The sequence below is a fragment of the Anopheles arabiensis genome, chromosome 3 (genome assembly GCF_016920715.1).
Source record: "Anopheles arabiensis isolate DONGOLA chromosome 3, AaraD3, whole genome shotgun sequence".
NCBI lineage: Eukaryota > Metazoa > Arthropoda > Insecta > Diptera > Culicidae > Anopheles > Anopheles arabiensis.
The window spans coordinates 27,042,077-27,069,953 of record NC_053518.1 but is presented as its reverse complement, the minus strand read 5'-3'; the positions used below and the strand labels follow the sequence as shown (position 1 = coordinate 27,069,953).

Here is a 27,877-nt window from a genome sequence, read left to right as displayed (position 1 = left end):
CTTAAACATTCATCATCCAACATACTCCTCTTGGCTATGTTGCTTGTTTTTATTGCGCTGAACATAAAATCATTCCATTAGACTACATTAACCTAAAACACGAACAGTTTAAAAAAAGAAACGCATTCAAACACAACAGTGTTTCGTTGATTTGTTCTACCGTAATTCCGTTTATCGTATTGTGGTGTATGCTTTTGTCACTTGACGATCGATTGTCATTTAGTTAATCAGAACATTAACACGTACTTAAAATCAATTTCCCACTTTTAAAAACATTTGAACAAAAACACATGCTCCTATTGAACACACGCCTTCTCTATCACGCAGATGATATCACATCGCTTATCTCGATGTGAAACTGTTGAAAGGGCGGGGAGTTTTGTGTTTTGCCTTCATTGGTCATGGAACCTAACAAGAACCCCTACGACATGAAGGGACAGTAGTATATTTGTGCAGTATGAAACATTAAGGCACCACACAGCAGTCAATTTGCTGGTGCATTACGCTTTAGGGATTTCCCTGTCCATATCACGATTGTCCTACTGAGAGATAGAGAGAATGTATATGCACTGATCCTCTCGCCTTATCCCTTACCTTTCTATAAACGTTTTCAAACACAACGGCTCTAGCTGCTTACGTATAAAAGCACCTGCAAAGTCACTATAACCGCTCTCTTTCCCTCTTTGAATCCTCATTTTGTGCTAACCACTTTGTTCGCTTGGTTCGTTTTTGATTCGCTAAATCGTTCGTTACCTTACAAAGCTAATCCTGTACAGTTTCGTTTACAAAACAAAATATAGAAAGCAGCATTTGCAAACTAATGCACACACACACATCTGTCTGTCTTACATTGCAGTTTCGAGTGGTTGGGAGTAGCTGCGACTGTCCGCACTCAGCACCGGCTGCCCGTCGACACCGGGCGTACCGTCGAAGTTCGTCTCGAGCAGGGCTTCCGATTTGGACCGTGCGTAGTTCGACCGCGACCCGCCGGCCGGTGGCATCGATGGCGCTGGCTCCAGCTGTTCGCCGGACGATTCGTACAGTGTCTTGGGCCGCTGCTGCTGGCTGTCGGTGCGTGGCGGTGGCAGTATGGAGTCACGCTCCCGGCCCGGTGTGGCGTACTTCTTGACCGCCTTGATGTACGAATCCGGCCGGCGCATCTGCTCCGGCTCGGGCGGTGCGGGCCGGCGCACCTGTATCGACGGTTGCTGGTACACGTGACCCATCGGTGGCACGACGGGCGGCGCTGGCCTTGCCGGTGGGCTTCGCTGCACACTGTACGGGATGGCGGCACCGTTCACACCACCGACCAGCGATTCGGTTTGCGAGCTGCGGGCCGGCTGAAAGCTGCTGTGGCTGACGGAAGCGGTCGGCGGCTCGTATTCGGGCAGATGCTGCTTCAGCTCGTGCAGGAAGGAAAGCTTGTCCTGCACGCGCATTGGCAGTGTGCTCGAGTTGCCGTAGTAGTCGGAGCCGGTCTCTTCCAGCATCTCCTCCTCGCCGCCCGGCGCATGGATGATGGGCGACTCCTCGTTGATGGCAGTGCTGAGCGAGTTTTGGCGCGTCACGCCCGAGTAGGTGGTGGACGTGTCCCGGAAGCCTTCGTTGCGGAAGGCAAGCTCTAGCGCGATGCTACCCCCGTGGCTGCTGTACTCGGGCAAACCGTACACCTTGGTTTTTGCCGGGGCTGCACCGTTCGCCTGGCTCGCCTGGATGTACTCCGATGGGGCGCCGTTGCTTTCGCTGTAGCCGAGCTGGCTTTTCAGCTGCTCGGCGTACTCGTTGCTGTACTGCTGCTTCTGCTTTTGATCGTACACATCGTAGCTGGTTTCGGTGCTGAGCACGCTCTTGTCGACGGACTCGATTGAACCGTTCGAGGCCATGCGTTTGTAGTCGTTCGTAGTGGCTGTTCGCAGTGTGTCGGTCGATCGTGACATTGCCTGGTAGAGAAACGGGGAGATGTGCAAAGACACAGATAAAGGATTAGAAATGTTGAGCAATTCTGGGCATTTTAAACCTCCTAATGGGGACATAAAAGAACAAGCAAAACAGTAAAAACACTCGCAAACATTCCAATAACACATTCTAATAACTGCAAAGCCGTAAGACGAACAACATTTGCACAGCAAAACACAAAACCATTCACTTACGACAAACGTTAAACTGCTGTTGGCTGCGCCACCGTTTGAGCAAAAACAAAAATGAGTTTAGTGATATAAATTAGCATTCTTAGAAGTCCACACACCGACCATGAATTGTCTTAAAGTGGCTGAACATCCCCACAACACCACTCCCGGCACGATGAAGCACTACTTACATAATTTCTTCTACGAAGCGACCCCTGCGGATCAATACTGTTCAAGCTGCGCATGCTCTGGCGGATGCTGTTGCGTCGCTGCAGCCGTTGCGCCTGGCGGTAGCGTGACTTCTGGCACCAGCAAACACACACGATGCAGATCAGCACAATAACCAGTGCCAGCGCGACAATGATTCCGATCACCTCGATGCTAGCCGTCCAGTGCAGTGGATCAATCTCCACCTGGAAAGCGAGAGGAAGAGTTAGCTTTGGATGCCTTTTTGCTTAAACGCTGCTGCCATCCCATCCCTACCTTTGGATCGATTTCGCACAAGAATGCGTGCCGATTGTGGCACTCCTCCACCTCGACGCTCTGGTACAGGAAGGAGGTGCAGCGATCGATGTAGTTCGCATCCTGCACCCAAACCCGCTCATAGTTGCGCAGATAGCGTGACTGCTGCTCGATAAACATCCACAGCGCGTTGGCATCGCCACTGATGAACGGCAGCGAGGCATTGTCCGATCGGCAGAAGTCACGCGCCTCCCGGAAGCTCATCGGTGCACCGACGTACATGTAGCAGGTATCGATGAGCAGTGTCCAGCCGGGCGGGCACTTCCCGTCCAGCACCGTCAGATTGTTCATGTGCAGCGGCAGGAAGGACACCTCCAGCAGCTGCGGATCGTCGAAGCGATCGCGGATGCGCGAACTAACCGCGAGCGTTTCGTTGTAGCTCCAGTAGTTGTGCCGGGCGTCGATTTTCGTCTTCCACACGTCCAGCGTGCTGTTGGAAGGGGTGCAGTAATGCGTTTAGTAATTGTGATTTTGATTAATTTACGTCTAAATACACACACGATTGCTAAGAAACTATGAAGTAAGCGAGCCAACACCAATTTGCGAATGAGCGAAACAAACAAAAAACAGTAAATATACACAACTGCACCTTACCTATTCCAGTACTGGAAGTCAATTCTGCCAGGACGCACGATTGACGCACGGTTAGCGCAGAGTTGCAGCAGTTGCAGGAGTGGGTTGGAGGTTTTGTTTTTTTAGAGAAATACAGACAGGGAAGGAGTAAGAGAAATAACGATCATCAAAATAGCATGCAAATTTGGAACAAATAAATACAAACAAACAAACGCCAAAACTGAGACACTTCCGGCTTGCTAGGGCATCGCATCTGTATACCGCTACTACTTACTACTCCTCTCTATCTCACAATTGTTTCTGGCTACTCTGGTTAGTTGGTTTTGAGGTCAGTTTTGGGCGTACTGGACAGGCCTATTACTTACATCGAACGATTGACGGTGATGATTTCGTAGTCGTTGTCGGGGTTGGCGAAAATATTGTCCACGTAGTGCTGCCCGGCCGTACCGGCGACGATCGTTGCCCGTCCCTCCCAATCGGTGGCCACGTTACTAAAAAAAAGGGAGAATATTTTGTCAGTACTCATCCGCAAAGCTTCCTATTGGATCTATTTCACTTACTCATAAAATCCGTTGTGTGTCGTCGTTTGGTAAATGGGCAGCCGTACACGATCGAACCCGGACACCTGCACGATCCGCAGTCCCCTGTTCCGGTGCACGTAGTTGTAGGTGAAGTTGGAGACGACCTGGCGCAGCACCACCACATCCCGGAAGGTGGCATCGTTCTGTGTGATGTAGTTGTTGTGTATGATCACCTCCTGGTAAGGGGAGGACTGCCGTCCATCGACGTAGATCGCCGGTCGGTTGCGGTTGCGGGCGAACAGGTTGTGATGGATCCAGCCACGCAGCGATGTAGCTGACCCCCGAGAATCGGCCCGAATGGAGAGACCACCTTGGTTGGCCTGGATTAGATTGTTCTGAAAAAAAGAAGTCATCCATTAGTGCCTCGGAGAAATAAATGGCTTTGAAGAGGACCTACCCTGAAATGTAATGATTGCATGTTCTGAACATCGATCCTGATGGCAGACTCGCACGAAGAGAAGTTCCCGTACAGCTGCCGACAGTTGTTCATGATTCGGTTCCGTTCCAGCGTCAGTATTGGGGACACCTCACCAACGGACGTGTACTGCAGCGCACCACCGACACAGCCCTGTATCTCCGTGTTGGAAATGTTGTGCTGTGCGTCACGATCTGTAAGAAGAAGCAAAGCGGCTTACTAACGTTATCCTAATGATCTTAAGAAGGCTCCACTTACTGAATCCAATGGCCGAAATTGGAAGCGTTACCACCTCCGCAATAAATCCATGCCGTGCCGGTGCTCCACTAGCAATTAGCCGCACGCTCAAGGCTGGTTCCCTCGTACGGAACAGTCGCTTCTGATTGTCCGAATCCGCATCGACCGTCCCTATAATGCGCGCAGACACATTATAGATATCACCATCCATCAGCTGGATCATGTCCCGCCGTCCATACTCCTTCGAGTGGTTGAACAGATTGGACTGCAGCAACCGAAAGCCTAGCGGCTTCACCCGGTACGCACTCTTGAAGATCTTCACACAATTAACTGGATTGTTATCATACTTGTAGTACACCAGCACGCGCTCCTCGAGCGTAATTTCCTTGTTCGTGTCGCAGATGTCCACCAGCGAGAACAGATTGTATGGCAGATCGAGATCCTTCAGCGGGCTGTAGCTCGATTCGTCACTTTCGCGACCCTCACCGGTCAGCGAAATCGCATTGATGCCCTGTCCGAGGCTGCGCAAGATCTGCAGATGGTTCAGATGGATTGCATTGGTCGGCGAGATCAGATTCACGCCGTGATGTGCACTGTCCCTGATCGAAACTGAGCTGATGCTGGGGTTCTTGGCAATCGTTTGAACCGCCGGTGACTTCTCACCGTGCAGCAGTCCCGCTCGCTGGATGCGCACAAAGTCCATCACGCTCTCGACTGGTCGTGCCGTCGTGTGTGTGTGCGTATCGTGTAGGCGATGTTCGTACATGCTCGCTTCAAAATCTTGATTAGCGAAGCGTACTCCTCCCCAGTAGTTGCGCTGCTCTGACTCCCCATTGCAGCTGATGAAGACAAACTCCGAATCCCACTGGCATTCGTGACGGCGGCCGTAAAGCTGACCGTTTAACCGCTCGGGACACTCCTCCAGCCGCAGCTCGTCGCCATGACACTCCATCGGTTCCACCCACGACCAGATGCGGGTCAGCGAGTTCGTGTGGAACTCGATCCTCCGATCGTGCCCGAAGAATACATCCAGCGGATCGTACCCAAGCTCTCGGCAGACGACCTGTGCATTGCGCTCCGTAAACCGCCGATCACAGATCGGAATCCATTGCAGTGTGGTGTGATTGTAGTATTCCAGGAAGCCTTCCTTTGCTCGTTCGCTTTCGCCCTCACCTTGCGAACAGTTCCGGTTGGTGCAGAGACGGATCGAATCGTAGTTGACCATGTTCTCCAACGATCGTTCCACACGGTGCATTCCTTCCGAGGCACTTTCGATTGGTTTCATCACAATTTCTGCATCACTGGTACCACGGGCTAGCAATGTTCCAAGCACCAGAATACCCACATTCGGTGCAAACTCCATCACAACACCTGGGAAGATGCTTAACGTCACCCCGGGCATGACGGTAATGTCCGAACGTATGACATACGGCAACTCCCGTCGGAAGATCGATAGATCCTCCAAAATTCGACCACCAAGCGCATTCAAATCGACCGGCGGACTCGGACCCTCACTCACCGATACACTACCATCGATGATGTCCTCGATCAGGTACGGCCGGTACAGTGCCTCCGCGTGATTGTTCCAATCGTCAAAGTCAAAGATCCGCTTGCGAATGTGCAACTCGTCCGCACTACCCCACCAATTCTCGCGAGCATCTAAATAGTTCCTCAACCGGGCGGACTTCACGCCCGCAATTAAATCGTAATCCTGCTGATTGTTCGAGATCACATTGCGATAGATCTGTACCTTCTGCACTCCTCCAAACCCGATCACACACGTCGGATCATTCGCATTGTTACGTTCGCCCCGGATGAAGTTGCGCATCGAGGATCGCGTGTCTTTCAGCTCCTCGTTGCTTTCGATTTGATTGAATGCCAACAGGGCCGGTATCTCGCCCAGAATCTCGCTCTGACTGTCCGACCGGAACTCCACCATATAGCTGCCATAGTTCCTCGTGATCCGATTGTTATCAATTCTCATCTTCTTCTCCATCCCCCGGAAACCGATAACACCCTGCGCACACACGTTCTCCGTAAAGATGTTCGACGAGATGTTAACCGCCGCATAATGGCCATCGATTAGGATGCCAAACTTCCGATTGCGGGCCCACGTATCATTGCCCAGAAACACGGAATGGGTAAAGTTTTCGTTGTACTGCCACACATAAGGTAGGCTGAGTTCCAACCCACCGTACGAGTTGCTCTCGACCGTCGTGTCCTGCAGCACGTAGTGGAACAGATTGTTGGACGAGCGCAAATCCTTCGAGAATTGCCGTATGCCACGCCCATTGTCCCGCACCAGACTGTTGTTGATGTGTACCGTTATCTCGGAAATGTTGCTCACGTGCACATCCCAGAACGGTGAATGGATAAACACGGCCTCCTCTCGGTTGTGACTGATCTCGCAGTTGATTAGCTTGATCGATTCGTTTGCCTTTCGGAGATACAGTTCGCCCGACTCGCCCAGATAGCGATTGTAGTACGTGCCCGTAATACCGCGGAAGTTGCGCTGTATCTTCGTAGACGTTATCTGAAGCGTTGGAACCGGGCCACGCACAATACGGTTGTAAATGTTCTGTATCGGCGCTTGGATCGAGCGAAGCACCAAAACGGCACCACCGAGCGCGTTGGTACCGCTGCGATACTGCAAGATCGCACCGTAGCTGCTCGTCGTCAGCGGGAACACCGAAAGATCACGCTTCACCTGCCAGATGTCCGACTCGGTACTGCCCGTGAGCGAATCGTGTATCCATATGTTCTCCGTCGATCGGTTCTCGATCGGGTTCAGCAGCTGAACGCCGATTACGTACCCCGGCTGACACTGAATGATGATCTTCCGCTCCACTGGTTCGCTCGTGCGTACCGGCGTCGTGATCAGATGCTTGATCTGCCACTGGTCGATGTCGATGTTGGTGGTGCCACCTTCCGGCACCAGGATCGGTCGGTAGTCCGAATCGTCCACGTTAAAGTCGGGCACCATATTAAACCAGCTAGTGATTTCTCGCTGCTCCAGCGACGACACCACCTGATCGTGATTGATACCCGACCCGCGATTATCCTTGATGATACTACCCTGCACCTTGAGGCCGAGCTGCTTGATGCTGATCCCGTTGCCTCGGTTGGCGGAAAATTCCGAATTCTTCACATTGTTCACCGACGATCCGGCGTAGATGTCGGAGTAGATGATGCCCAGCCCGTCCTGGAGGTTCTCCACCACGCGTACACTGTCCAGATTGTGGCGAGCCAGGTCCATCTGCAGTGCCGGTTTGAATGTGTTGGTCACGTAATCGAACAGACCAGCCTTCTCGATCGTAACGTACTGCAGGTCCGCCCGTTCTGCCAGCACACCGAACCGAAGACCAGCCCAGGCACCTTCGTAGCATCGTACGCCGACGTCATTCTCATGTCCGCACGAGTTCTCAAAGTCACCTTGTGATGCACGCTCGGCACGACACTTTGTAATGTCGATATCATGCTCGGTACAGCGTACATTCGACAGTAGAACATCTTCCGTCGTACCAGCACCAGGAACTTCGGAGCGTTGTAATCTCCAATCCATCGGATTTAACGCCAATCCAAGCTGATGACAAACCAACGCCGCATTTGTGATGGTCCACCCGTAGTCACACACCGTACCCCAGACACCCTCGGTGTACACCTGCAACCGACCTTCGTGGTCGTTAGCACCACCGACGAGTCGGACGGGGACTTTCGGAGTTTGCGGTTCGTGCGGTACCTTTTCCACGATCGATTCCGTCTCGATGTCCATCGCAAACTCTTGATCATCTACGATCGCTTCGGTCGTTTCATTTTCCAGCATTACCGCTTCTCGCTTCAGCGTGAACAGAATATCGTCTGGAGCGCGTCCTCTAGCTTCCAGTTTTCCCGTCACCATCATACCGACGCTCGGTGCAAAGTTTAGGATTACTCCCGAGTTCAGGATTAACTTTCCACCGGGTCTCACATTAATGTCCCGCTCCACCGTGTAACTCCCTGCGGGCAGTATCTCCTGCCCATCTACTTCACCTCCAATCCGCTCGCTGCCCTCCTTGTGGAAGAACGGGACAAACTTTTGATACTGTGCGATCGTCTGCGTGCCCGGGTTGGAGTGGTGTAAAAGATACGGGAAATACTCAATCTTTGCCAGATCATACCGATCCTTCCGATGGAACAGCCGGTCGTAGATCTTTTCCTCGTCCTGATTGCCCAACCAGTTGTACGTCACGTTCAGTGCCTTGCTCTGGTCGGACAGCTGCGAACCGACCTCGTACCGGGACTCCTGGTTCGAGATGATGTTCCGGAACACGTCCACATTGTTGGAGGAAATTACCACCGGTGCGGCAACGCGCGATCGTGGATTCAATCGTCCCTCTCCGCCAAGTCCTTCGCCTTCATCTTCCAACGGTCCAAACGCTTCCTTCACGCGATTCCCCTTCACAAAGTTGCGCGTAAACAGCATCCACTGCGTTTTGCTGTCCGTGTTCGGTGACAACCCCAACGATGCCACGTAGATGCCCTCATTATTCATAAAGTGATTGTGCTGCACGATCAACCGCACCGGCAACGGTCGGAACTCCTCCAGTGGTTTGTTGCGCGTCAGCAGTGCACCGTATCGTCCGCGTGTGAAATGATTGAACTCGATTCTCCCGTCCAGGTTCAGGATCGGGTTAAGCACGACGGCAATGCGCTGAGAGTGCTCGAAGTTGTTATGTCCTATCTGCAACCTCATCCGTCTTCCGTCCGGGGTTTCAAACCAGCAAGACTGTATGTCTACCGCATCGCTCGCACTGTCGTTGAACAGATTCCCCGTCACGTTCACCCAAGAGTCTCCGCAGAAGTTACCGTGCAGCACCCCAATCTCCAGATTGCGCACGATGTGCGAGTACTCGATCGTAGTCGTTTGATTGAATTCCAAAAATTCGCGCCTCTCCTTCGTTGTTTGATTGAGCCACACGGCAAACCCATGCCCGCGGTTCGATTCAATCGTGCTGCGCGAAACGTTCCTATTGCCACCGTAGTACGTGATGTTAATGCCATCGCCTTGATTGTAGTTGATCGTCGAGTGCGTTACGTTAACGTCACCGGCACCGCTCGTAACGTGCAGCCCAGCCGCATGCCGATTGTTGCTGATCGTCGTCTCGTGCACATGCACCTGGGATCTTAAATTATCCACCGCAATGCCACGCCCACCATTATCCACGATCGTACCCTGCGTTACGTTCAAATCGTACGCCTTCGTAACGCCAGACGTTACACGGAAGTGGGCCAGCACAGCCGATCTGGGCTCAGCCCGCAGCTTGATGAACAGCTTTTCCCGCGTGCTGGTAACACTCTGCGGGCGCGTTTGATTCCTCACATCCCACGAAGCTAGCAACCGATCACTTTCCGACATCCCATCGTACACCGAGATCTGGGCGGACTCGTTCCGGGCCAGCTCGAAGTACACGAAGTGCATCGTCAGCACGTACCCGTACGCGGTTTCGAACGACCGGGCGCACTCCTTCGCCGACAGTGCGAACGGTGACTGCTCGAAGGACAGTTGCAGCGGATAGATCTGCCACGCCGTTGAGGTGAGCGTACAGAAATCAAACACCTTGCTACGATCGGTCCGTTCGTCGGCGCGCAAATCGTGCCCCACGTACCGTATCCCGTCCGCACCATTCTCCGCCACCGTAACACCCTCCAGATGGGCCGATCCGTAGCTTGAGTTCATGAAGATACCGAATCCACGGCTCCGGCGTACCGTTACATTGCGGAAGCTGAAGGCAGCATCGTGACGCGTCACATTGATCCCGGTGTAGGACGAGTGATCGATCGTGACAAACTCCAGTACCGGCGGGACACCCATCACACTGATCGCTGCTTCGGCCGATCCTCCACGGCCCGTACCAGCACGCACAATGTCCACATGCCGCAGCTGGGACAGGGAAATGGAATCGTACAGCACGTGATTGTAGGACAGCGTCTCTTTGCTTTCGGCATTCTCGAACTTCAGCCCACGCCAGTGAGGCGTCACCTGGTCAAACAGTGGCAAACACTGCACACCAATGTCACTGTGGTAGTCGCAAACGCCCGATCCGACCTGCCTCGACGGCCAGGCACAATCGAATAGCGAACCTTCCGTACCGAGACAGCGAGGCTCCTCGTACAGTAGGCGCGGTTCGTAGTTGGCAATGCGGTCCATCCAGTTCCAGAAGCGACCGCCCTTGAAGCCCAACTGCCGGCAGGTCGTTTCATAGTCCGCAATGGTCCAGCTAAAATGAAGAACATTGCAATGAGAATCTTGCATCTGCTGTGGATAAATGAAAGGAACTTACTTCTTGGAGTTCGAACAAACGGATCGCCATTTGCCGTTGTTGAGCAGCTGCAGACGTCCAGCGAGTGGGCTGGGACCATCGACCAATCTCACGCCGGCTTCCCTGGGATCGGAAGGCACATCCTTGTAGCCCGTGTTGAGCATTGTGGTGAGTGTAATTTTATTCTCCGCATTACCCTGTGGAACAAAACCGCAAAGCACCAATTAGTATTGTTCATTTTTATTATTTTACTGAAAAAAGGAACAGCCTTTTGTGGTCGAAAAGAAAGAATTTTTCCATAAAAGTCTACCGTAGTCACAACACCGTCACGAGCATTTGTTTGTAAAGTGTGAATAACTGTCCCTCTGTACCTTTTTTTATTTACACGATGAACATAATTATATGTCTGACCGACATACAAACGCAATTAAAACTCACTGAACATACAAAACAATGTGTTAGAAAGGTTGGAGCAAAAAAACAAAAAGAATGCAAAACGGGCATGGAATTAAATATGCCTTACATCGTTCCTTTTTTTTTATTCCTATTTTACCCAACACAAACACCTGCAACACCCCCTTTTACCATTTCTTTTTCATTTGATGCGCGCCAGTATGAGTCAGTTCCGTTTGCGCACAAACGAGTAGGGGGTTGCGCGTTTGCCGATCATAATGCGCACTGCCACCATCGTCACGCGTCGCGCGCTCACGCAGTTGCATAATGAAAACGGGCAAATTATTGTGCTTTGAATGCAAAAAAAACCATAAACAGACGATGGTTCCGTTGCCATTCAGGTTGAAAGGGTGGCAGAAACGGTACTGGTCAGTGTGAGCTATACCGGTGGGAATAGGGAATCAGTTGAACCGGTGTCTGAAAATTAGGGGAATCAGTTTTGCAATGAGACAGGAAGAGAGTTGAACTTTTAAGAGTATTATGATTTTATCAATAACTGTTGTAAAACAGATCCTTTCTAGTGTGGTGCAACTCAATTTCTAAATTATGATCAAAAAATAAAACAACTAAGGATCAGATTGTTTCGGTAAAATAAAAAATAATTAATAATAAAATTATAAAACTTAACAGGCGCTATGTATAGTATATACCATTTTATAAAATAAAGAATAATCCAACCCTTCATTTTCATCTTTGCAATGAGTTTTGTTTTAATGTTATTTTATTTCAATAAACACACAACTACTCCTACCACTGTAATTGCTGCAGCAACTGAAATTCAAACCAAAAAGAAAGTCTAGCGAAATCTCTGCCCCCGCCTTGGACGTAAACAAGTTTGTTAACAAGCTTTTCAGCTGTTCGCTAAAGCTGCCTGAATAATTGCAACTCACACCTTCCCCTGCCCATAATGCATCTAAGCTACTGTTTATGTTGCACCATCCCCTACCACGTAGCTGCAATCGGATACTAATTTTCACTCTCAAACCTGCAGCCTTAGGAAAATCCCCCCCCCCCCTCCATGTAGAGTGGTACATGGAGCCGCGTACAGCACATTCCGAACAATTCTATTACCAACGTGCTTCTCATCGGTTCGGTTCGAATTGCGGCGTCTCGACGGCGCACCAAACACGGCTCTCTGCGGCACACAAGCGCGTTAATGTAGGTCAGTGGAGAACGCTGTAAAACGATACCACCGTAAAACGTATTCCGGCGCCATGCTGCCGCAAATGGTGTATGTTGCCCCTTTCGCTGAGGTAATGCTTCACATCTCTCGGCAAACGGGTCGTTTGGCAAGTACATACAGTCGGCGTGCAGAGCTTTAACCGCTTCAGACAGAAGTTTTGTTTGTTTGCATGAGAATAGTGCGGCTTCGCTGTATGTTTTGGGTAACAGTACCTTTTCGCTTTTTGTTGAACCGTGTTTCGTTTGGTTTTTTGCCACTACCGCAAACTGTTTAACCATTTAAGTGTGAAAGATCAAGAACTATTAGACAAGCCACAGAACGAAGATCCGCCTTTACGGGCGTCACGCAAGCAGAAAGTGGTACATTTATTGCATGCCGTATACCGAACGGAGGAAACCGAGAGGCAATTGTTTTTTTTTTTTTGTGTAAATGCTGGTACGACGGTGAATTATTTGTGGTGATTTTTCCCCCCCATTACCTTACGCGTTACGCGAACCAAGCTGAAGGAGGCGGCATATGCGTTGCGCTCAACCAGCATAATGACTTGGCTATGATTGTTTCCAATTTAGCGTGTAATGATAAACCCTGCTCGCTGTTTCTCATTAACAAATAGCAAAAAAAAAACATGCACATGGAAAGGGAAAGGATAAAAAACAGAGGCCAAATTGGTTAAATTGGTATGATCAGTTTGCTCGCATATCACAGAAAAGACAAATGTGAACCCATCAATCACGAGCAGGGGTATCTCTACAGGGAAAAAGAGAAATAGAAAGCCTATCCAATTATTTATTAGAAATATGTTTCATCCCACAAAACAAATGTAATTTGAAACGTTCATTCCTGCTTTCTTTCAGCATGATGTTGTGGCTTAAAACAAACAGTACAAAGTGGGATGGTTCTTTTCACTACAAAAAAAACACAATCTCACAGTAGGAACGCCAATCCAACCTTACTGACATGCATACATCAGCCATCAGACATAGCAGAATGCACACAAAAACACTATAGCAAAGCAGCTTCAAGTGCTGCAACAGGTGGCACATCCGGCGGAAAACCTGTATTTATGCTACAAAGCACACGCACTCGCACCTAAAAACCGGTTCTCCGCTTAGTGAGCGGTTTTGCGTCGGCTCTAATGCAACACGAATGCAGCCTTTGCCTGGTGTGTTAGTGTAGTGACACAGACATTGAGCATAAATATGCATCGAAACCATATGGCGCCATGCATCCATGTCACGACGGAATAGAATGCAGTAAGGCGGTGACGTTTAGGAGCGGGAAAACAAACTAACCTACTTGTAGTAAGAGAAGCTAGAGAGACTCAAATCATATTTAACGTCTTCACAACTACTACTAAAACCTCCTGCGCGAGATTAGATTACCACAAAACTAAGCTTTTTCCACGAAATGAAGCAATGAATCATCATGCATAGTACACACAGTGTAGTGTGCGCCACCATTCATTCAAACAAACTTCAACAGCCACTTGTTTTGGGTGGGGAGGGATGAATCATGGTATCTCCTCACTGCGGATGACTAACGCTGACCCGATGACGATCATTTCCGCTGCGAAGGTGTTCGAACTAATAGCTCCATTGACTGGTCCGCCTATGGAACGATCAGCCTGACTAGGCCAACGCCTAATTGACCTGAACGGACAGACACCAGAATCAGCTGTCTTATGGGGCTTATGGAGCTCTATTGTAGTGCGATTGTCAATTTTCCGTTTCGAATGATGATGTGTTTATGGCACCGTGTTCGCAGGCAAACCCGCTTCAATGGGTCGTTTTATTCGGAGGCACGCGAGTTACGCACCAGTGATCATCATCTGTTGCCCATTTTTTATGTAGTTAATGCACAATCGTGGTAGCCAAATGTCTGGTGATGGTGAACCTCAGGTGAACAACCTCCGCGCGAAGGGGCGTCATCACCTGTCTGGCGAAGAGGTGCAGTTCAGTGCTGCGATCCGCTGCAGGAACAGGTCAACATGCGGGGGGGGGGGGGGGTGCAATTTGGAAAACAATGGTTTGTGAACGAGAAACAACTGCAGAATGGACTATACTTTTCCCATTGTGTTTGCTTTTTGGGAGGAAAAAACAGACTTTATGCGCCTTTTCGTCTCGTGAATGTTCCGTCAACCATCCGCCAAAACAGTGAGAATTAAAGTGAAAAATATGCACCGCATTTGCCAGAGAAAGAGGAAAAGGTTTCGATCTTAATTAACGACCCTTGACCATTGTGAACCCCGTTGGATATAATTAAGCAACCGCTTTGCCCTTTTATCTCGCTTCGTGTAACCACAGCCACAGGCAATTAGATGACCATTCCGTTGCAAACTACGCCCCATTTGATAAGCCCTACAGAGCGACGCCTTCAATGAATTCAATCATCTGTCTGTCTTCTCCAAGAATCTGTTCCCGTGCTGTTCCTGATCGTTGTCGTCGTTGTCGTCTGCGTGTGATCATCCCCCTTGCCGATCGACGAATTAGCTGGCATTGCTGCCACACACCCTCGGAAAGGTCGCGCGATAGGGGTTAATTGATTAACAGCGGCTATTGCACGAACTTCCATTTACTACTACGACTACGGCAAGGCGTAAACACTGAACATTTTTATGAATGAAAATCCAAACCCTCAACCCGCTTAGCGGACGGCTATCGTGTGTGAACAAGTGTGTCATTTACTCAGCCGTGAACGAACCGTTGTTGCTGGACAGGAAACGGACTTCCATAAAGCGATGATACCATACTTTATAGCATCGTGAAGAGTTTATATATAGATTTTCCAAATAAATACACTCCTACAAATTACATAATTTTGCACAACTTACCCCCATGCGCTTCTTCCCGAAAGAATGGAACAATGCTCCGGGAGTAATCATCGTTACCAAATCTTGTCAGCTGGCAATCGAAAGCGAGCGTACTAAAAAGGTTGTGCGCACTTTCCTTTACGCTCGTCATCTTCGCAACAGCCACCAAGCCAGCCTCACAAACTCTCATTCGCGATTACGACGATCAGAAAATAAGAGGGCAAAAAATGCGCGAAAAATCGACACCGGCTGGCTCGCCGGTAAAGGTTTTAAGCCCCTGCGGGGCATTGTTTCCGCGGTAGCACAGCATAAATTGGCCGCGGAGAAGTTCGCACTTAATCACGGTTGTTTTTTTTTTGCTTTGCAGTAGATTAAATTTCACACACCAGATGTGAAACGCGGAAGCGCTGGTTAATGTAGTTCGATTTTACTGCACAAAAAGCGTTTTAGATGATGTTGAAAAGCGAGCTTCAATTTGAATTTCATTAGATAATAAAAATGAGTAAAAGTTTTTTTAATTGCTAGCTTTTCTTATAAAAAAATGCGCTTCAAAGTATTAAATAAGTTTAAAAATAACTTATGGAAAGAAATAAAAGCTTCTACTTAAATTTTTGTATGTAGTTTACTCATGTTTTATAAGACAGACAGTTGCTTTTATAATGTACCTTAAATTGTGTGAAAAAAAACTGCAATTTTATTATTTCTTTTTTTAGCTCCGTTTCATCATTAAATTTAATTCTGAAAATAACACATGTAAATAACACACCCTACAAGTGATTCTCTTATAACAAAAGATATTGGTGTCGCTATATGCAAGTGTTGCGCTTCCTTCAAAGGATAGCACTCGATTACCGCCAACAATTACTTAACCCCAAGGGTTAACCGGGTGGACCATTTTTAATCTAATAATCACCACCGCCATAGTAAGAGATCACATTTCTGTCCTCCATCCACAGAGGAACGAAAGTTTCGCAAGAAGCACATCTGTTTGTTTAATATGATATCGTGTTTGTCTTCCTGTGCGCGTGCTGGATGCGAACGAATGCGAACGAACTCGCCTGGAAGTCATCTTCCAGCCAGGGGCTAATTAATTAATTTTATAATTCCGAATTCATTTACCCCGCGTACATCACTCCACCGTTTTACGAGCAAACTCCATGGGGAAGTCGTCAGACAATACCCGAAGATAGCTCGCATTTGAACTGCTGGATTGTTTCGTTGCTTGGTACGCACGTGCCGAGAGACTCTGCTCGCTGGGCAGAGTGTGAATAATTTCATGCTTTGCTTCGTGCGCAGAACTCTACAGCGATGAAATCGTAAGGCATTTGTCTCAATGTTGAAGTGAAATTGTACCAGAATGTTTCCCCCCTCTGGCGATGGGATCGTTCCACAATGCTGGGAATCATTCATGGAACGTTGCCCGAAACGATCGTAATAGATGGACGTCTTTTTTTTCGAGAGTTCTTCCATCGTCATCGTCTGAAACAGCCATAAACGCGTGTGCTCAAGAATGTTGAACTTTATTTTGACCGGCACAACACCGCGCCGTGCGCGTGTGAACTGCGCGTCGTGTCACTGTGCCGGAAGCCTGCGCCGAAAGTGGATCGACGCGTGACGGTGAGCTGATTAACTGCACCACCGCCCACCGGCAAAGGAAATGGGGCATAGGTTCTTCGGTAGGGATGAGTGACTGTACACCGTTGGTGCACAGTTCCGAAACCACCTGGCCGTATTCTACCCATGAGGTGACATAAATTCTGTTTACGCTGCAGTGATTTTCTGGAGAACTGAATTGGATCATACATTTTAATGATCATGAAGTAAGAGTACGTCACGGAATGGAGTTTCCCTAGAATTGTAACGTAATGTTCAATGATATTGTGCAAAGTAGCTTGAATTAAGTTAAAACTACTTCAATTCTTATAAACAGACACTGCTTATAAAGATCACTTAGGGCGGTGGTTTTTAACCAACCTAGCAGTAAAAGACCGTAGAACTCTATAGGGCATCCTTTCCATGAAAAAGTCAAATAAGGAAAGCAAAAAAAAACATAACCTAACGACTTCGAGGTCTGAGTTCAGTAGAAGTTATTCCAGCAGCTCGATCAGACAGAATCAAGGTAAGAAAGGTTCATTATCGTTCTTGGCTATATGGTTGAAATATATATAAATATCTAGGAATATGTTTTCCATCTCTATTTGCCGAATGTGCATGTATACATCAACATTTAGTATTTTGAACTCAAATAATTCAATCAAGTTATCAATTCCGTTGATATTACACGTGACAAACAAATAATACAACTAGTCAGACACTTTGGAGAAGCAAGATGTTGGATTTTTCAATATCATATGTGAAATATTGCTATTGGTAGGGATCACTTTGGGAATCGCTAACTTATAATATCAAAGCCTTAGATGTGTCATGAAACTGCTTCCAAACAATTCTCAGAACATCCAAGAGTTGTTCTGTAGTAACGAAAGCCAGCCATCATTCTTCTGGTTTAATATACCAATCAAAGATGGAACTGATAACGTCGTATTGGAATAGATCAGTTCAACAATATTTGTACAGAACCATCGATGACACATTTCGTGAACCTTTCCCTTTCATTTGTCCGCTTTGCTACTTCTCGGATAAGGAAAAGTGGCACGCCCCACAGCAAAAAGGGCTTTATTTGCGTACAACCTGTTCGTTTGTTTGTGTGTAAATACGTACAAAAATCATGATAAAACGCTCGCAAGTTGTGACCAATGAAAGGGACTGCATTCCGACCCTTCCTTATTCTGTTTCGGGTAAGTTGAGCGATCGCATATGATAAAAAAAACGAAACATGTTTGTGTGTGAAATCTCTGATAACACGCTCACTGTTGAGGAAGCACCCGAGGCTCCGTAATCAGAAAAAGTAAACGAAACAGGTGGAATTAATCAAACATTGCTCAACCGCCTCACCAAACGGGACGAGACGGTGTACGAGCTTCCCACATAGCCCAGGGTCCCAGCGGTCCACAACTCAGTCAGCGATAAGCAGATAAGATAACATAGGAGGAGAGTTGTGTTGAAAAGTTGATCGGCCCTTACCATTGCCACTACCGAGCCGCGCACCGTAATGCCGACCATCGGTGCAAAGTGGATCGTAACGCCGGCCTCGATGATGAGTCGCGCACGCCGTTCCACCTCCAGATCCGTCCGCATCGAGTACGGGCTTTCCGAGGCGCGGAGAATCTTCTCGCCCAGCACCACATCTCCGCCAATTTCGGTGTACCGTCCGCCCGGTCCGTCCACACCATTCTCGCCGTCTTGATAGTGTGAATCACCAACACCCATTCCCTCCCCGTCACTGTGGTCGGTTACGATGTGATTCGTGATGATTTCTTTACTGCTCGGCGCTGGCACATGCTCCACATCCCGATCGGGATGATGCAGCTGGTCGCCGAAGTCATCCACATCCTCCAACTGACACTGACCCGGTAGCACAAGAACACTCGCGTATAGCACCAACAACAACACTGGCAGCAACTTGCCGATCATCATCGCCGATCGATATTTTAGACGATTTTTCCACTGTTTCACAGTCCGCGTGCGGCTGTGGCTCTTCATTTTGAGGGGGGGTTGTGTATTGAGCACTCTATTCACCACTATCGCACTATCACACTATCGGCACACGCATATAGAGGCAACTGCGGTACCCTCTTTCAACTGCAAAAAGCGACGAGAAATGTAACACTGTTTCACCTGCGAGATACGCAAAACACACCAACTATTGATTGAACACCCACTGAACAGGCCCTGCGTTCACTGGCAACATTCCCACGGGATTCGAGATCGCATCGCACTGGCACAACACCTGCTAACCTCGCTGTAAGGCACAGAAAAGCACACTACCCTTGGAGTGTCGTCACTCCGGGAACACTCATCAAATCGTAGTAATCAACCCACACGCACACACCTGTATCCGTGTAGGGTGTGTTGGTGGCCTGGAAAGGAAAGAAAAGAGATGGAACAGAAATTAGAACCACACATAGATCTCGCACACACCGTTACGATAACGTAGCAGTAGTAGTAGTAACAGTAGAACAACACACGTTTAACCCCCCCTTTGGTGGCACGATAAGTTGCGGCACAACCCTCTCTATTCCAGAGCACGATAAAGAAACAAACACACCCTGGGCTAGGCTGTGGATTGCACGCGGACATACACCCCAAAACGGCGGCTCTCAATCGTGGATGTGTGCCACATTATGCGCCTGTGCTGGTGAGGTGTTGTTGGCTATGGTTATGATGCAAGACCGTGCCACTTCCATTACAACCAAAGCCTACCACCACCTTCAACACACATCAGCCAAGACGGGGTGAAGATGTAAAGCGTGTCGATCGGGAAAGCGAGTAAGAAATAACCAAAACCGGTTCACCGGTAAGATGCTGACGGTGAGGGTGAAAAGCGTCCATATGAATCGTAGAAAAAAACCAACATCAAGCTCCCTTTTACGGTACCCTTTGCTTTGCAGGGCGAAAGGTGTAATGAGTGAAGTGATTTCATAATTTACTCTCACCCGCGCCCACACCGGAAACCGGAATACCGGTAGCGCGCTGTGTTTACAGTATAAATTATATAGCTGGAAGATGTGAGAATGTGTGCGTTTTTGTCAGTTTTCTGATGAAGATCCAGATAGAAATGAATGCATTAAGGTACGGCGTAGGGATATTGCATTGTCATTATAATATATTAAGACACTTTATTGACAGTGATGATGCAACGTAAATGGATTAAATTATGAAGTTAATTGACTCATTTCACTCCAAGAACCCATGAGAAAGTTCAATCCATGTTGAGTATTATTGTTTTCACTAGCATGGACTGAAAATTATCTTTTTATATATGCAACGATCGTCTCATGCCAAGAATGTACTAATGGTGTAGAGACAGATGCACCAGCTCTTACAAGAATTGTCGTAGATCAATCCTTACACGGATCGGTATATGCTCTGGTGTGGATTAAACTAGGTTATAGAGAGAACCAGGGCAAATTCAATTAAATTGGATTGGTATATTTGTTGTTATCTTCTGATCTGTGAAATAGCCAGGGTTTGCGCAAGAAATAATTAGAAATAACTAAAAACCTTACATTAGGTAAAACAGGTGCAGGTTCTTAAAACATACAGATAACGTCAAAACGACAAATAGACCTAAGTATTATCGATCACCTAGTACATTCAATAATCTGAATGTTTAAAGTAATGTTTCAATCCCATTCATACGAAGTGACACACATTAATGTTTGGTAAGTTAGACACGTCCATAATGATATTGAACTTGAAAATTTAACCTAATTTTCCATTAGAAGAAGAAAAACGTTGGAGAACCTTAATAGATCTGGCGTGATCTGCTCATATTTTCTATTCAATGACGGAATGATCTGCCATGGATGTCAAGATAATTGGTAAATATATTTCTTTAAAAAAACTACGCCTACAACTAGTGCTGCCTAAGATACAGAATGAACTCCAAAAGATTTATTGAACCTTTTAAAAGTCTATGCAACAAATTTTGTGACATATCTTCCTATACGTGAAAATGTGATCTCGTCTTGCCTTCAGCAAATAAAAACGAACAGCTAACGATCACTGTTTACCAACCCCTCAACCTAAAGCAGCTAAATAAGACTCCTTCCCCACGCTCTGCACTAATGTGCTCCGATGTGCGACAAAAATAATTAGCCCTTGAAGTGGAAGCAAACACGGTTAACCAGCCAACCGACCAGACCGCAGACTCAATGTAGATCATCGTTTTGCCATTCCGTCACCAATCCGTTATCCATCCAGCCATCGGTTGTGCTCCCTGCTGGCAGACTTCACTTTGTCACCACAAAAATCCCTCCACTCTGATGGCGACGCTTCGTACGCTTTGCTAATTGCGACTGTTGTTGCGGAGAAGATTATGATGATGGACGGCACGATTTACGCCCCGGAGCTCGAGAATCACCTCTCCGGTCTCGGTCTCTAATGAGATCTTCCAAACGAGCGACGGTAGCGAGTCGGAACACCTTCAGGCCACGTGGTGGAACGCAACTGTACGCATGTGTTTGTTGATGAATATTGAGATCTTCATCACCTTTTTCTTGCTTTCTAGGTTACGTGAAACCCAAGCAAAGTTGGTATTTGTGCTGAGATGCACTTCAAAAGCTTCCTCTCTTCCGGAGAGGGGGATAGCGCAACCGAAACCCAAAACATTCGTTTCCAGTTATTCCAGGGCAGGGTGGTGTCAGCTTGACCTGATTCCATCCGATCAGATCTGACGTCGAGATCGAGATGGGGTAAAAGGAAAGGGGGTGAAGAAACCCGTGTGGAAAATTGATAATGGCCATGCAATTTTAACGCAATAATATCGGGTGCGCATGCCGAGTGGCGTTAGTGGCACAGAAATATCATTTCCCAGGTCCCGGGCGTTTTGTGGAAGGTTGGGAGATTTCTATGGTCTCTGTGGAGTGAAATAAAAACAACTCCACTCCCGCAATACCTTGACGGTGTGGCCTGGCAAACCATCTCAGCCTTCCATTTTGTTGTGCTTTCTGGTGAGGCGCTAAATACGATCGGCCGAAGAAAATGGGCATGTGAGTGGATAAGTGTGAAGCAAATGGATAAATATTGAGGAATCTCGCGGGCAGCTTTTTGGGTAAAGTGATTGTGAAACCGCATTGGAGATCACCACCACGCTTTCACACGCAGGATGCTGCGTAATGTCTTGCCGTAACTCAGTCTGTGAACCAATTTAACTAACCGCAGGCGAAACCTAACCAAAATTGATTAAGCTTTCGGAGAAGAGATCGTCCGTGGTCCGTGATGTGCTTTTCTGGAAGCATGAGTGAAGTATTGTTGACAGTAGTATGACAATCATGCCCGCTAACGAACCCGTGGTAAAGGTGATAAGCAAAAAGTGTGAGCGTATGCTTTCGACCAAACGAAAATGCCATCCCATTCGTTTCAGTGACCATTGACGGTGAAAAATCAATTCGAAGTACTTCCACACGGGGCTTTATTTCGGGGTTGTTTCGCTTTCGACGACTTCAATGCACTTTCAGCTTCAGCAAAGACCACACAAAGCCATACGATCATGATACGAGATGGAAAGAAACGGTGGTTTGGTGGGAAACTAAGAAAAAGCCACAAACCAGAAAATCGTGTTAAACTCATGAACTTTAGCCTAAGCCGAAAGAAAGTTGGCTGGTAACAGTCACAACAGCTGACACTCTGGGCCGAATGAAATCATTTCTTTCTCCAGTTTCCATCCTCCACACCGGTGATCTTGCCAACTTTGGCTTTGCAAAAAGAAAGCAAACACAGTGCACCAACAAATGCACATTACCACCGCTCGATGTATTCATCACGATTATCACTATCCGCAATAGAAACAAAGGCGAAAAATCGAGCAGCAAAAGCGTTGCAATGAAGAGCGCCCGCGATCGTGAGCGCGCTTACAAAAATCCGTACAATGAGCTAATGAAAAGCTACCGGGGCGTATGGGACGGGGGAGTGTTTTCGGCACGGAAAACTGTACGATGAAAGCTGAAGCAGCATTTGCCGACACAGTAGATCGAGGAAAAGATTGCAACTAAATGCTTGAAAGCCCTTCGCAACGTTTTAAAATGTGGAAGACGACTCTACGTGGAAGTGCACGTGATCTAATCTTGAATGAAGGAAAGGAAGCTTATACTTTTAAAGCAACTTTTCAACGAAAAAGAAATGTATGCATTTTAATTTTTTGTAAATTTCTTGGAACGTTTCATTCGAAACCATTCCGGAAAGTGGCTGAAAATTTAGCATAATTTCCGCAGCAAATTAGCTTCGCTTGCGTCTTCTTTTCGTCGCTCGCGTAGGGAAAGTCATCCAAATGAAGGAGAGGGGGGTTATTAGTGTTTCCCCGTAAACAATTCGATTTGCATTCGACGATAGGTAGGTACGTGCGTCCCTTACACTGGATGGAGCCATAAAAACTCGATCCAGTCAAAGGAAACGGATGCCCGACTGGGACCAAAGGCGGTGGATCATGTTTCTTCTCACGCACGCAACGACGAACGGCGGCGGGCCGTGCGTCCGGTAACGAATTTGTAAAATTTCTTCTTTCCTGCCTGTGTGGGTCATCGTTTCCCCCACAGGAAGACACACGATCAGAAAACCACACCCAACGAGGTCTCGTGGTGTCCGTCTGCATAAGATATTGGAAAGGCAGAAGACGTTGACTTTGTAACACTCTCACCCACCAACAGTAGACCGAGCTGACGAGTGTCTGTTGGGTGCGCGTGATGGAATGTTATCATTTCAGAAGTTCTTTATGCCTCGGGGACAGACGCGCTTTTGAGCTCTATCAGCTACAATAAAAGCTACATTGTTACTGCGAGATATAACATACATTCACCTTTGCCACTGTTCCGCCCTAACGTGGACGTGGACATAGGGCGCGTATGAGTAATAAGTCCCGTGCCATGTGTCCACGCAGTGCAACGCTTCATTCCGTAATAGTATCGCTTCTTCCCTCACTCGTATTTCATCGGCAGCCCGAATGTCTGAACGCTGCACGAAAGGGATGAATCAACCTCCGTGGGACGTGCCTTGGCAAAGCGGGGAGGGCCTATTCCTACATGATGGAATTAAAAACTGACACCAATGACCTCGTCTACTTCGTACCTCGGATGTCTGGTACGGAGGGCGAACAGTGAAACTAACAAATGCCTCACGATCGTACCTACAGCTTGTGACAATTGTATTGGATGCTACGAGAATTAACGTCTTATTGACACGGAGCAAACATTTGCAATTTATTCTCTAAATATTTAGTTCCACCCAGCAACGATTCGGAGCACCATTTGCTCCAGGCACATTCCAGGCATTGCTGGCAAGTTTGTGCAAAACCAAAAAAATACATCAACGGATCTCCTACAACGCGCGCCGATCGGCAACGGTTATTGGAATGTTTCGGTTACAAACATTCAAATTAATGTATTCCCGCGTTGCAAACATGTTCGTTCCGTAGAGAGCATCTAAGAAGCAGCAAGAATGGAAGAAACGCTCGTAAGAAGCTTGATATAGGACGCTTTCTTGGTGCGAAGGGAGCGTGAAAGAGAAACACGAAACGGTCAAGAGCGAAACAAGTTATGCGAAGGCCACAACAAAGGGAGACGGGACGTTCTAGAAACGTGTTTTCAAGCAACGGACTTGGACGTTGGCCATTCCCTGCCCTGCTTGCTGGTTCGAACGTTGGTTGCATCCAGCACACACACACACACAAAGCTTGCCTGTACGAGGTCCGTCCGGGGCTTGAGGCGTGTGGTCAAGGAACGGGTTGCCCAAGAGGCTCACACTTTGCATGCGCAATTACGAACGCGCGCCCGCGCGCAAACTTGTTTTAAATTGCCTGCGGTGCCGTCATTATGTCCGTTAGGAAAAGTCCGATTAGAACCGATTTGACCGATGCCCGCTCAGAAGACTCCGGATGGCATCTAAGGCCTTTGGTTAAAGGTTAAATGGTTTCTGCTTTGTTTACCACAATCGTTCGATGCTCAATAATGATCGGTTAATGATTTCGGGTTGCTAAAAATAACTGGTAAACACCCTTATATAGAAAAACCTTCAATCTTCTTCAAACCCCCTCCGCCACATTTGTTTGGCTTTTGTTATTTTGTTTGCATGGAAAATTTCGCTAAGCATAGAAAGCGAAGGACAGTAAATGGTGGTTGTTTGTGCCAGTGCTTTCATAACGCCGTTAATGTTTACAAAGAACTGGCGGCCATCGCCATTCTGCAATGCAGCCGTTCATTTACCGTGGACGACTGTAGGGCTGGCCCAACCACCGGGCGCTCGCATCGGGGCAGAAAAGCAACGGGAAAATGCCAAAACAATACCCATTTCCGTTGAACACATACTCACACACAAACAGACTGATGAAAGCTACTTCCCCTGTTTGCGATGGAACACTTTACCGCTTTTTTTTTGGGGAGGCCTTTGTTTTTGTTTCTAGGGAGTGAAAAGGTTTGCGGCTCTATGGGAAAGAGCTGAAGCAAAAGGGAAAGCCGGTGGCATCGGTTAGTGGTGTCTCCAAAACTACCTGACCGCAGTGAATGCTTTTGCTGAGGAATCTATTTTTATTTGCCGTTCAAGGTTCAGAGGGATAGCCAGGACTTAACGCAATCGTGAGACAACGTGGTTATCTTGAGCCTAAGTAGACTCTTACTAGGCCGAATGTGCTTGAATTCACAAAATTTTGGCCCCCAATACTCAGAAATTCTCAGTCCCTAGACACAGAAACGGCCAGAAACTGACAAGCCCTAAACCAAATATGAGAATTATTCGGTCAAATACGAATCAATCATCAACTAATTACTTAAATCATCACACTAGATATATATGTTGAAACATTTTGTTGTATCACCTATAGCCATATTCAGGTCCTTGTTTTTCCAACAATATTGTCCTGATGTCTCTGTACTTTGATAAGAATACACGCTATACATGAGGCACATGGGTTGATGTGTATCAAAACAAATGATAGATTAACTAAGAGGAAACAAAGATCCAAAAGTATGATGGCAAGTAATGGCCTATGTAAGCCATGAGTTTCCAGCAATAACTATGGGAAGATGTCAGAGACTTTTTTTAACATTTATACCGTATTCTGTTTTGAGATTCGATATTCCAATAAAAATTACGAATATAAAGTGTTTAATAGTACTTCTTGGAAAAACCACACCACAATCCTTATACAACATTTCTTCCATTCAACATTTGCGCAAATCAGCTGTAAACACACCATGACATTCCCCGTAGATAATTACGTCGTTATTGATTTTTTGTGTGTGTCTGCTGGACATTCAATGCGCAACGACCTAGATTCGTTCACATCTCCATAGTAACGCTCAATAACTCCCTTACTATCCGAACGTTGTCGTCGTCGTCGTCGACGTAGACAACTGTGATGCTTAACCGCGCGCATAGTATATGTGGTGTGACTCTGACTCACACACCGCGCGACACCATCGATCCAAGATTGGCGCCACCAAGGTCAGGACTGTCGGGGGCATCACAACAGCGTAACAAAGACACGGTAAGAGTGGAATGTGGAAAGAAACACTCGCAGGCATACGACGACGGCCATTCTCCCCTTAATACGTTGCTGGCATGACGTATAAATCACTGCGGGCACTGACGATTGCACGGTTTGCAACGTGTTTTGGGGTGCGGTCGAACTGTGAGGTTTTTAAACGGTGGTGGGGCGCGAAAATTACTCGCGGTTGTACAGAATCCGAAAAAGGGCTTTGTCTGATGATGGTAGGTTGCGAAAGCACGGTTAAAAAAAAAAGACACACGCTGCTAATAAAGCTACAACACTGACACTAAGCGACACGGGAGGTTTAATCCGGTAGACATGGTAGACAGTAAGCGACGAACCTCGGTAAAATATGTTTGTAAACCATTGGAAGCTTTTTTTCAACTCCACAAACTCACACAGCCGTCTTGGATTATTTTTGGAGACAAACTTTATTCAACCCGTTTTTGGAAGAACACGCACACACTCACACACGTTTGGCGTCACTGGTGGTGTTCTTTTGCTGAGCGTAGATTTCTTCTTTTACCCCCCCCCCAACCCCACATACACACACACACTTTAATCTTTACTGCATCTCCAACAGAAAAGCACACACATACACACTTAGAGCCACAACAACCAAGATCTTCTGAAGGGCTCCAAAACATGCTGGACGGTTGGATCACCACAACATTCCGAACAACACTGGAAAACCTGTTCTGGTCCTGTCTCGCTCTATCGCAATCAACGGGGGGGTTGAATAGAAGAAAGAGAGCCACCTTCGTAACTGACCGCAAAAAAGCACACACACACACACAGGTATCGGGAGGGAACACAATATAAAAGCAACACCCTTTCACACTTCAAGCCCACATACCTCTCCCCACCGACAAAACTATCCTCGGCAAACGCCAAGATGATGCTTTCATTCCACCCCATTTCTTCCCATCTTTCCAGCCATCCTCTCCCCCCTTTTTCTTTGGTGGAATATCGTTTAAAGATGGAGGATCAAGCTGTAGACGGCGTTGTGCACTTACTTTCCGCTCCCTGCTTTATGAATTGCGAAGAACACGTTTGATCACTCACTTTAGTTACTGCTCGTTACTTTTGTCAATTTGAATTTTTCCACCCTTTTTTTTCTTTCTAATTATGGCTTAAACAAGCTCACTTGCGTCTTCTGAGCTATCCTCCACACACAAATCGTAGTAGCCCCTGTCTGGGTACACTACTGTCACCTTTGCCCCTAGTTACCGCGTGTCACTAAAACGGCGTGCAGTTGTGCGTTGTGGGTGCGGTCGTCGTCATCAAAACAGCAACAACCAGCGAAGGCAAGTGGCAAGGGTGAAACAAACAGAACAAATGCGCGTGTTGGCACTCACACACACACACGCGGTCTACAAAGTCACAAGGAGGAACGAGATCCGCAGGTACGTACGCACCGCTTCGCTGAAGCAACTGAAATAACGTTACGTTACGCTACGTACTGCACACGGACCCACGGCCCACACGGCTTCTAGGAAGGGGATGATGAGCGTCGTTCGTGTGCTCTCCGGACTCCCGCTCTCTTTCTCTCTTTCTCTCTTTTTTCCAGCAAAAGGGGAG

At 47.6% G+C, this 27,877-nt stretch overlaps 1 protein-coding gene across 5 annotated transcripts; it reads right to left on the bottom strand.

Annotated features, from left to right (window-relative positions):
• Position 1: 1 nt before the first annotated feature.
• Positions 2–27,733, bottom strand: LOC120900001 (protein bark beetle). Of its 5 annotated transcripts, none has more exons than XM_040306448.1 (11): positions 27,313–27,733; positions 18,280–19,175; positions 10,775–10,950; positions 4,476–10,711; positions 4,200–4,411; positions 3,782–4,137; positions 3,587–3,712; positions 3,243–3,266; positions 2,610–3,078; positions 2,318–2,539; positions 2–1,940 (listed from the first exon to the last, which is right to left on the bottom strand). In XM_040306448.1, the coding sequence occupies exons 2-11, from the start codon at positions 18,796–18,798 to the stop codon at positions 846–848; spliced, it is 9,435 nt and encodes a 3,144-aa protein (XP_040162382.1). In that variant the 5' UTR covers positions 18,799–19,175; positions 27,313–27,733; the 3' UTR covers positions 2–845. The 5 variants fall into 5 exon arrangements, with proteins under 5 accessions (XP_040162382.1, XP_040162383.1, XP_040162384.1 ...); XM_040306449.1 differs by having other exon boundaries at positions 27,362–27,733; XM_040306450.1 differs by having other exon boundaries at positions 27,527–27,733.
• Positions 27,734–27,877: the final 144 nt, after the last annotated feature.

Bases quoted from the DNA above. Each gene is read 5' to 3' on its own strand.
- LOC120900001 (XM_040306448.1), bottom strand. From the start codon at position 18,798: ATGAAGAGCCACAGCCGCACGCGGACTGTGAAACAGTGGAAAAATCGT. The intron at 4,138-4,199 runs GTAGGTCCTCTT...TCTTTTTTTCAG, and splicing joins TGCAATCATTACATTTCAGG to AACAATCTAATCCAGGCCAA. The intron at 3,713-3,781 runs GTAAGTGAAATA...CCTTTTTTTTAG, and splicing joins ACACACAACGGATTTTATGA to TAACGTGGCCACCGATTGGG.